The sequence below is a fragment of the Pieris rapae genome, chromosome 22, assembly GCF_905147795.1.
Source record: "Pieris rapae chromosome 22, ilPieRapa1.1, whole genome shotgun sequence".
Lineage (NCBI taxonomy): Eukaryota > Metazoa > Arthropoda > Insecta > Lepidoptera > Pieridae > Pieris > Pieris rapae.
In genome coordinates this window covers 3284807-3296571 of record NC_059530.1, presented here as the reverse complement: position 1 = coordinate 3296571, position 11765 = coordinate 3284807, and the positions used below count along the sequence as shown (strand labels likewise).

Sequence of the window (11765 nt, the reverse complement as noted above, 5' to 3'; positions counted from 1 at the left end):
AAAAAACAAAATTAACTTTATTTATAATATCAATAACAAACCCGTTAAAGAAGTAGATTCTGTTCGTGATTTTGGTATAACGGCCGGTTCACACATGTCTCCGTTTTGTCATCGAATACTGGACGACGGAACAGTAAAAATATACGGATACGTAGAATTTTAACGGATAGGTATTGTGTGCGTGACGAGCGGTGTGTGCGGGGTATAGGAGGGGGAGTGATGCGACAGGTTTTGACTCGCATTTTCTATTGTACATTCATAGAGAACGCGCGCGTGCATTGTGTGTAATAATTATTATAATCACTGATTAACTATGTCAACCAAGGAGTGGGAAAAGTTAATAGACAAGGAAATGTTAATTAGTTTGGTGGAAGATAGGCCAGTCCTTTGGGATAAGACGCTGGATAAATACAAAGACAATACTGCAAGTATTGCAGGTTGGCGCGAAATATAAGGTATTCTAATGGAGGATTTTGAGGTTGTGGAACAAAGACAAAAGTTCGGTAAGTGTCTGTTTTATTATTTAATTACATTCTAAATAGCTTCATGATGCCATGGAACTGATCCAGCTTCGAACATGCAATAGTTTACGAATTCTGTTCGAACTAAATTGGCAGTATTACCACCTCGTGTTCTTACTTCATGGGGTAGGTTTTCGTAACTAAATTCTTCAGATACGTTATTATCACTGTTTGAGCCCTCCTTGTCCCTTATAAAGTTGTGTAGAACAGTACATGCCTTAACGGTCCATACAGCTGTTGTTTTATCGATGTCTAGAGGCCGATGGAATATTCTCCACTTATTAGCTAAGATACCGAAGGCACATTCAACGTATCTCCTAGCTCTAGTCAAATATTCGCTTATTTTTGTCCAGATGCGTCCCGCCAAACGGCCTTAGTAAATTTTCGTGTAATCCGAAACCTTCGTCTCCAATGACCACATAAGAAACTCTCGTTTCTGAGTCTCTTGTTAATGGGTATGGTGCTGGTATTTGTAGACTGCCGTCTAGCATCATTTTCCAAAATGTTGTCTCCTTGAATATTGATGAATCGCATTCTTTTCCATAAGATCCGACACTGACGTATACAAAGCGATAGTCGGAGTCTACGATCGCTAATAATATGATGGAAAAAAATCCTTATAATTGATGTACAGTGAACCGCTATTTAGTGGTTTTTTAAGTCGGATATGTTTTCCGTCGACAGCTCCGAGACAGTGGGGAAAATTTGCTTTTTTGTTAAATCCACTTGCTATCTGTTCCCATTCGTCGACTGATGTAGGAAGTCGCATAAATTTTTCACTTAAATTGTTCCATATGCATCTTGAAACTTCTTTGATAATGTTGCTAACAGTCGATACACCAACGCGATAGGTGTAATGAAGATCTTTAAATGAACACTCGGATGCTGCATACCTGAAAATAAAATTACTTATTTTATTTTCAGGAAAAGTGGAGACAGATGAGAGATGCCTGGGTAAGAACACTAAAAGATAAAAAATAATCAGATGTTATTTTTGAAAAAAGTAGTTGCTGCTGGTGAAACGCACGAAAGCGTCTCTGCTAAACAAACTGTAGAACACACCGAAGATGACACCACAAGATCGAATGAACCTACAAAGGAAGATGACAGTGTGACTACAATGACACAACTTGACAATGACAGTCAAAAAGACAAACAAAATCTAACCCCCCCGCCAAAACGCAGAGAACCAGCCAAAAGAAAATTTAATGAAATGGATGCCAAAATGATGTCCTACATTGACTATCAGATAAAACCAAAGAAAATTGAGCAGGAAGATCGCAATCTATCGTTTTTCAGAGGTATTTTGCCGTCTTTGGCGTTGCTTGATGATGACCAAACTTTGGAATTCCAGTCAGGGGTGTTAAACCTATTAAAAAATATTAAACATAGGAGAGTTGGCCAGTCTACTTATGACTGGTCAGCCTATACACAAACATCTGGTGCTAGTCACTATCAATCCCAGGGCTATTTTAGTACACCACAGCCTACTGATAGTGCACTATCGCCAGTACAATCTGTACACAGTGATGCTACGTTATTAGATCTGTCCGAGTTTTAAAAATAAAAGTACGTACCTTAAAAATATCGCTAGTTTTTCTTCTGGGCAGATACTTTTCCTCCAACGAGTATCTTGCATTTTTAAATCCTTTTCCAATAGTTTAAGAAGTTCATCAAAAGTGGACATTGACATACGAAAGTAATTGAAAAATTTCGATTCATCACCTCGTAATTGACTCATAAGTAAACTGTAAGCACCCTCTCTAGATCTTTGGGCCATAAGTGGATGCTGCCAATAACGTCGAATCTTCCTTCTCCGACGATAGTACCAATACAACACGACAGCGTCCATCCTTGTAGAATAACGGCGGTATACTGCGAGAGTTTTCTGTTCACACATCGGATCCAGTAATGACGGATCCGTTGAACGTTATACGGTGCATATGTGTGAACAGAGCATAAATTTATGACGTATCCGTTAAAAACGTACAAGTAAAACGGACTCCCATGTGTGAACTGGCCTTAAGGCTGGACTATAAAATAACGTACAATAACCATATTGACACAATTGTTGACAAAGCCTATAAGCAGCTTGGCTTTGTAAGACGTGTCAGTGAACATTTTCATGATCTTGAATGTATGAAAGTGCTATACTATACATACGTAAGAAGTATCATCGAATATGGCTGCTCGGTTTTGTCACCTAGTTACTCTGCACACATTGACAAAATCCAAAAAAACGTAATTAAATTTATTTCCTATAAGACTTAATAATTAATACGTATAGAGACGCGTGTGATTATTTTAATATTAATACCCTGGAATTTAGACGAAAACAATATGATATATGATTGCAGCTCACTTCTGGAAAAGTTGCCTTTCCATGTTCCTGTTTATAAAACTCGTACTCGTACATTGTTTCATGTTCCTCACATGAATACAAATTACGCTAAAAACTCAGTTTTATATCGCGCTGCTCGGACATACAATGACCACTATTTAGACATTGACTTGTTTAGGTTATCGCGGAATGTGGTTAAAACATGTATTAAGAATATACATAGCGCAAAATCATCTACATCATAAGCACGACCCACATACACACCATCACGTACACACACCCACCATTACACAACACAACCAATTTAGGTTTAATTAATTAAATTTAATCAGTTAAATGTAATAAATACTTTGTTTGTTTGTTCCCTTTTTTAAATCTTTTTATTATAATGTATCATATATTCCATCTGTGGCTATGTTCTCGGTGTATTTGTTTGTTATTATATGTATTTTGTGTAAGCTGTAGGAGTACAATATAAATAAATAAATAAAGCTATATAAAATATTTTTATCGACTCTCCACTGCATAAAAAATTGGCCGCCAAGTCAATCATTTTGTATGGAGATTGGAGAGTAGATTTTATTTTTTCATATCCGATTATGTTAGTTTTACTTAGTAGTATATATATATATAGTTGCTTTGGAAAAGTTCCTCAAAATGACGATCTCTGTCCATGGTTTAAGTTTTCGGATAACCGAAATTAAAATTTAATTTTATAATGATAATTTAGTAAATATTGTTTGTTTTAGATTGGGTGATCTGCAAACAAAGATGGATCAATATAAGAGACCAGTACAAAAAAAAAAAGTCTAAAAACTACCACCGGTCAGTCAGGCTGCGAAAAAAATCAAATTGTACAAATTTTATGAACAACTTCAATTTATCAAGGGTGCTGACGAGGATAGAGATAAAATAGAGAATTTTGTTTAGCAGCCAAATTATGCTTTCTCCACTATCAGAAGTAACACTGTCCAGGAGCAACAATTCAGACATTAATCAGCAGTCAAATTCGCAGACCCACATTGATCTTGTCGCTAGTCTATCTGAAGTATCACCAGTTGCATCTTTGACTACAAATAAGGAAAATGAGTCTCCACCAGATCTGCCAATACAGCGTCAGACCAATTCGCGACTGAAAAAAAAGACGTCTGCCCCTGTTCCTGAATCCGCTTCATCTACCCTAATGAAATATGTGCTCATGAATAAAAACGACAATACTGAAAAAGGGGAACAACATCCTATTGACGCATTTTTACAGGGGCTTGCACCTACTTTAAAATCATTTTCTCCATATTTGCAACATGTGGCAAAAGGAAAAATATTTCAAGTAATCCACGTTCTTTGTAGAGAGTGTGGTATTCTCCTTCTTGTTCTCTTTTATGCCATGTAGGATGTACAGAAAATCTCCTTTTTTTCTTGACGGTCGTAGCTTCTTCGTCATCTAGAGCAATAGCAATTAAAGCCAATTCTTGAATTGAAAAATCCATCTTTCGTTGTTCACAACACTAGCACATTAGATCCGAATCAATGTCACGGTGCGTATGCGTTTGCACCACGTTCCCGTTTTGAACGAGGCAATCACGTGCCCGTCCTGCTCACGTCCCGTCCGAAGTATTTACCCGTCACGTATGCAGTGGCCTTAATTGTCGTTACTTGCTAGAAAGAGACAGCTATATGACGCTGAACTGTCTCGGTAATGTGTAAAAATCCGTTATTTTTAGTTGAAACTTTGACTGCTTATCAACTGGACGCGTTACTATTTCCTAATTGTTTTTGAATATGGCTCCCTATGGTGATCGGTGTTTTAATTCGTTTCTCTTGACTCGTCATAAAAAAGGTGTAAAAATATCTAAAACATTAAGTGAAAAGTGGACAATTTCGCCTGATTTTTATGTGTGTGAGTCGTGCAGGAAACGGCTGTTACGTGAATCCCCTTCAGAGGCAAATATTATACAGTCACAATCAAGTCAGGCATCAAGTGATTATTCACAACCTACCAAAGATGAAGCTTTCATTCCAGAAGACAAGTACCAGACAGACTCATCAATGGAAAACGAAGAAATTTTGAATCAGCTCAAAGAAAAGTTCAATCATCCTTTCACTTCCTCATCCATCAAGACTTTGATACTCCAATAGTGAGTATCAAAGTCCGATGTCCTGGAGTGAAAATAAACTGCCTCAAGAATTCGGAACATCCCGACGACAAGCAAAAAAAGCAAAGCAACTGGTAGAACAGTTTGCCATGTTGACTTCACCGAATCCTCGCGATGGTCGTAAATTACCTGCGGAAACTGAAAGCTTGGTAAAAAATTACTATCTTCGCGAAGATATCAGTCGAGTGATGCCAGGCAAAAAAGATTTTGTATCCATTAAATTAGAAGATGGAAAAAGAACGCATGTACAAAAACAACTTCTAGTGTGCAATATAGATGAACTTTATCAAAAGTTCAAAACAGAATATCCGAGCGTAAAAGTTGGCTTAACAAAGTTTTTTACTTTAAGACCCAGGCAATGCATCTTCGCTGGAGACTCTGGAACACATATGGTATGTCTATGTATGTATCACCAGAATGTTAAATTAATGTTGAGAGGAGGAGACGTGGCCAATCTAACATCTGGAACTACCATGCATCTTTCATCCTATAAAGTGTGCCTACAAATGATGATGTGTGCCAATCCAACGCCGAAATGTCATTTAATGTCTACAAAGACAGCGAAATCTGCAAATGAGAGTTGCTCTTCCTTTCCTGGTTTTAGCGGAATACGTGATCACTTAAAAATGGTATTTGATGAAAATCTAGTGACAAATATTCAGTTTCAAAAATGGGAAGGTACAGACCGCTTCACGACAGCCACCCAAGTGCTTTCTACTGATCTACACCCCCATATATTGGTGACTCCGAACAACGATGGACAATCAAGACGCGCGTGACGCTCCCGGGATCAATAGCGTCATGTGTCAACGACGTGGCATGTGTTAACCACGTGGCGTCCCCGCACGACGAGATAAAAGAACTAAGGAATTGCGTTGTCGAGCCAACCAAGCAAGTCGCAGCCCTGTATACATATACATCTCCGCGTCGACGCTCGCGATTGGGTCAGTGTGCATACGAGTCGCGACGCCGATCACACAGCCATGGCCGTTCACGGGATGCCTCAAAAAGTGGCGTGTGTTGGTATCACCGCACATTCAAAGAAAACTCAACAAAGTGTCGTGCGCCATGTTCATATAAGGCAAACGACAACAGCAGTCATTAATGTTATGATGTTAATCAGTCCATGGCAACTGTAAAATGTATGAGAGTGAGTAAGTTAAGAATTACTTTTATATTTCCTGACATCGAGGACGTAGCCAGCGTCCGCCCGGAGGATATAAAGACAAAATTGCCTACACCAATGACATGGATGAAACGTGGCAGCTTAAAATATAAATTTGACAAGCCAATCTGGATCATACCAAATATAAGATAAGTTTAATTAAGTCTAACATCGTGCAGTGCTGATTCTAAGTCACATTGTTTAATTTTTCTAAAGTCTATGATAAGAAAAAATGTTTGTATTACAATTTTTTATAGTAATGTTATATAATACTTAAGCCTAGTAGTATAGTAAAGCAATTTCGTGCATATTAATAGATAAATACAGTGCCCAAACCTCCCTACAGGGGTGTGTGTATATATATAACTTTGAGACTAATTACAATATTGAAACCTATCCTAATAATAATTACTGCCAAATATGTGTGCTCCATATATTAGGAATAAAATTTTGATTATGATAAAAAAATAACAGTTTTATTAACATTTATGTAAAAACGTGTCCAATGCTCCCCTACCCTTCCTATCTAACCTTCAAGTACCACGTCATGTAGGTGTACCTAGAACTTCTTCACCCATACTGCTGGCATTTTGTGATGCCAGTGAAAAGGCCTATGGTGCCGTAATTTATCTATGTGTACAATCTGAGCGAAATAACACTATCCGTATATAGTATAGTAAATCTAAGATTTCACCGCTGAAAGTTGTTTCTTTAGCTCGACTTGAGCTCTGTGCCGCTCACCTCATGACAAAATTATTATCTGCCGTGACACGTGCCTTTGAAAAACAATTTTCTGTGCAGCGAGTAGTCGCTATGTCTGATTCAACGATTGTTTTAAACTGGATAAATTCCAGTCCCCACCGCTTAAAGATTTCTTACCTATTTAGGTACATAGGTAAATTAAAGTCTCGAGGTAAAATATCCTCTCAAGATTTACAAGAAACTGAAATAATTATCCTGCGTGCTGTTCAAAAAAAGCACTTTCATTTTTTAACTCAATCTCTTCTACTTAACAAATCGTACTTTACGTAGCTTTCCGTAAACTTAGCCCATTGTTGCACATGTTTATGATGTAATTCAAGTCGGCGGTCGTCTTTCTAACACCGACCTAACATTTCATCACAAACACCCTATTATTTTGCCTTTTAAAGATCATGTAGTGAATTTAATTATTGATTGTATGTATGCACAGAAAGTCAAGTGACGCTGGATTTAATTTCGTTGTTACAACAAAGATTTTGGATTTTATCTGCAAGTCAACCTATAAAAGAGGGTGTTATTGTACTTATTATGGAAAAAAACGCACCATCACTTCATTGGCCTTTAGGAATTGTAGAAAAAACTTATCCTGGTAAAGATGATCGTACTCGTGTCGCCTTAATTCGTACCAAATCGGGAACGTTTAAACGTGCTATAATACGTTTATGACCTTTACCTATTTTATTATCGTAGTTTAGTTTTTATTTGTATTATTATATATATATTTTTTTTTATTCTATCAATTTTTTCCCCTCTTTCTTACCGCAATCCTCTCTTTTGAAAGATGAACTTTCAAGGCGGGGGAGCTATGTGTTCAGTCAAAGAAGGATGACACTTCGATTTGACTTTGTTTAAACACGAACCGGAGGCGGTAGGTGGCGTGGCGCAAGAAAGTTGAAATTTATCCGTCGTCGCGTGCGCACTGAATGTATATTTACCGCAAAACCGTACCGCATTTACATATATTAATAGATTTAAGGATCCAGGGTTTGGAGCAAGACACACCACCGTTGATGGTAAGTGCTAGTTATAGTCTTATCGTTTGTTGGATTCAGATATAGCTTCCGGATACCGAGGCCCACACAGATGTAGTGATACTTTTAGTAACACTTCATTAATTAATAATAATTTAAATTAGATAGTGACAATAGAGGCGACCTCTAGCAAAAATTTTTCACAACTCAGCTCAACACAAACATGTAATACTATTATTAACAACAACTGTTTAAACTTGATGCATCAAAACATGCAAAGTATGTTGGGCAAAGAATTAGAATTATTTTTAAAATCAAGTAAAATTGATGTCCTATGCATTACCGAACATTGGCTTAAAGAATGCCAAATCATCTTTAACTTTGATCAGCACCAAGTTGCAAGTTCGTTTTGCAGATTGATGGGGACTCTTGATTATTGTTAACAAAATTTGAAGTGTAAATAGCGCAATGACATCGTTCGTCTATCTGTAGAACACTCTTTGGAGGTAGCCTGTGTAGAACTAAGTTATTACAAACGGTTGGTTGTTTTAATAATTTATTAGAAATTATACGGAAGGTAGAAAGAGATGCTACGATTGAGAACGTCAAGAAAAAAATAAATTCATTAAGGGCTGATTTTAGGGCTGAAAGAAATTTCAACGTCGGAAGCAAGGCGATGCAGTTCCTGGTCATCCACTGATGCTCTTGGTCGTATTTACACAGTTCATCCGAAGAATGATGAATGTTTCTATTTGCGGTTGTTGCTGGTACATGTTCGAGGGCCAACATCATTTGAATCACTACGAACTGTAAATGTTATCGTGTGCCCCACATTTCGTGCAGCATGTAAGAGCTAAATTTGCTTGAAAACGATACTCATTGGGACACTACAATCGCTGAACCAATTATTACTGCATCTCCAAGTCAGATACGCACATTATTTGCTATCATCACTTCAACATTAGTTAGGGAGGCGAATAGGGGAAATTTCGAAATTAGCCAACAATGCGACTTGTGGATGAGAACAAATGCTGGATGTCGGATAACGGATTACGACATTGCTGGTTTGGCCAAAGAAGCATTTATAAAAGTAGCTCGATTGGATATTGCAGTGTCTGGATTAAAATGCACTTGAATCCATCCATTTGACAGACATTTATTTTCTAACCTATATTATTTGGCTGCAGATATGACCAATATACCACTAGAACAAACAGAAACTTCATCGAACGCACTAAACAACGAACAAGCTGTCGTGATATCAAACTCAATCATAGAAGAGCAAATGAAAGAATCTGAACAATCTATTAGTGAGCCTATAACCACAAATCCCAAATCGTTGACAAGTTCTGCTCCCGACCTTGTTCAGATACTAATCCATAACGTATCACCGTTGCCTGACGCAGCAAAAAAACGAACAGCAGCTCGAAAAAGAAAGAATGAACGAAGTGAAATTTTAACTTCATCGCCATACAAAAAAGTGGCAGAAGAAAAAGAAAAGAACATGAAAGATAAAAAGAAGGAAATAAAATCTAAGTTTGAAGTAGCAATGGGAGGTAAAGGAAAGCAAACCGAAGAAATTAAAACTGAAGGAAAGAGCGTAGACAAGGGAAAAGAAGCGACAAACGTGAAGCCTAAAGGAAAGAAAGGAAGTGAAGTACGACTGTTTGGAATATAATAATTTTAGTTTATAAAATTTAATGAGGGTCATGAGGGTGGTCCCAAAAATATTTTAACTCGGCTGATCCGCGCATAGGTAATGAGTCGTTGTAGAGCATTCGTTGGGTTAAGTTAGATGCAATTTTATATATACTGTTTTTGTGCATTTCTTGCTAATAGTTACGTCCTGCATTAAAACTTATAGTGAGTGTTTTTGTGCGTGAACTATTATTGTAAGGCAAGTTCAACATCAGTCTAACCTCTCTTGTTTCCAAACTGACAGTTTCTCCATCCTTACGGCTGACGTCATTTTGTGCCTTTCGCCCTAATAAGGAGCAATACATTGAGGTATGTACTCAGGACTTATTTTAGTATAAGATTACGTATCGATGGCCACTGTTCTTTGTGATACAACGACCATTTACTGAAACATCTAACACAAACATAACAATTTGCGTAGTTTGCTTAGAAGACACTGACGAAGACTGGATCCAGTGCTCATCCTGTCGTGGGTGGGTACATGAAGCATGTCAGAGTGTGGAGATGGCTACATATGTGATCGATGCAGGTTATTTTGAAATGTCCGGTGCTAGGGGTATGGCAAAAATATTCGTCCGGTACTTGGACCCACTTTTTTAAATTATATTTTTTGTTACCAAAGTTTGATTGATAGTATTAATTATTTTTTTGCAGAGGTTGCATTTTTGTTAATTTAATTTCTAACTTTGTTATCTAACATAAGTCATAATTTAATAAACATTTCGTAAAATATTTTTAAATAACCTTAGGTGTCCGCCACTAGGAGACTTCCTCTAATTTATTGAAGAAATTGTCTATATTCATTCGGAAAAAATTTTTTCTTCAAACTGATGTAAAAAATCGGCCAAATAAATTGATTGTTGTATGGGAAAACATTATTTTCAGGCCAACCCATGGGAGGAAGGTTGTCGAGACGAAGTTCAACAAAACGAACGGAACAATGAGGATCTGCGACTGGCACAATGTTTTATATGCGAAAGACCACGGAAAAGTTTTCATGGAAGCGAGGTTTCCCTGGCCGTAAGGAAATCTGGCACTGTCGATCAAATAAAAAGCGCGGCACGGAATTTTTTGATCTAAAAATGTTGGAAAAAATCAGTTCTTTTGCTAACGAATCCGATATTCGTTATCATAAGTGCTTTAAAGATCAATACTTGCGCAACATTTCAAGGAACGAGGACCGAGGATTTTTCATTAAAAGGAAGGCATCAAACACTGCCTACACGGTTTTGTGCCAAACGTTGGAACAACGCATAATAGATGAAAAATAATGCTTGTTTTTTAACACTGTAAAGAAAGAGTATGACGAGTTACTAATAGAAGAAACGAAATCGCTATCACATTCTATCAAGACCACAGCAGTCTCTGATCGTCACTTGGAAAACAAACTGATGGAAACTTTCCATCGCAGGATTAAGATAATTAATGCAGAAAAGAAAAAAAATATTTTTTTACAAGTTTTTAAAAGTTTGACGTCGACATTGTAACCTACCAGGATTTATTCAAAAGTATGTCGATGAAAGAAAATATTCGGTCCATTGCAAAGACATAAGAGAGGAAATTGTGAACTACACCACGACAAAATTACCCCATGACCTTTCTGCAGAAGATTTACTGAAAGGAGAATGCAATTCCGTACCAGAGCTTTTGACTTGCTTCTAGGAGGCATTTATTTTAGGCGATGCGTCACGTATATCGAAGAAAAAGCGTGAAACTCAAAAAAGTCGCAACGAACTCACGATTTTTTTCTCTCGGACTGAAGATCTGATGTACGCTACGTACAGTTGCAGAGCTTTAACATCGAAACACGTTTCTTTGGGGTTGGCAGTGAAGAGCATGTACAACAGCTAAAAATTGTCGAGTTACTATCCAAGTTTGAGCATTGCTGCACATACGACACTCGAAGAACTGGAGACTGAATTGACATATTCAACAATAAATTCGACATACGGAGGATATTGCACGCCGCCCTGATTTGAATACTGGAGTCGCGTTAGATAATTTTGATCGCTTTGACACACTCGATGGTAAAGATACACTGCACGACACGGTGGGGATCATTTATAAAGAAATCATGCCGAATGAAGAGGCAATCATATCACTAGCAGTTTTCCGTACAGACAATTCCACCACCAATGAATCTGCTCACGCAAG

General features: G+C 37.5%; 1 protein-coding gene across 1 annotated transcript; it reads left to right on the top strand.

Moving 5' to 3' along the window:
• The first annotated feature begins 263 nt into the window (after positions 1–263).
• Positions 264–2537, top strand: LOC123690183. The gene is made up of 2 exons (XM_045633295.1): positions 264–451; positions 1507–2537. Exons 1-2 carry the CDS (start codon positions 314–316, stop codon positions 2080–2082), a joined length of 714 nt encoding a protein of 237 aa, XP_045489251.1. The 5' UTR covers positions 264–313; the 3' UTR covers positions 2083–2537.
• The last annotated feature ends 9228 nt before the right edge of the window (positions 2538–11765 follow it).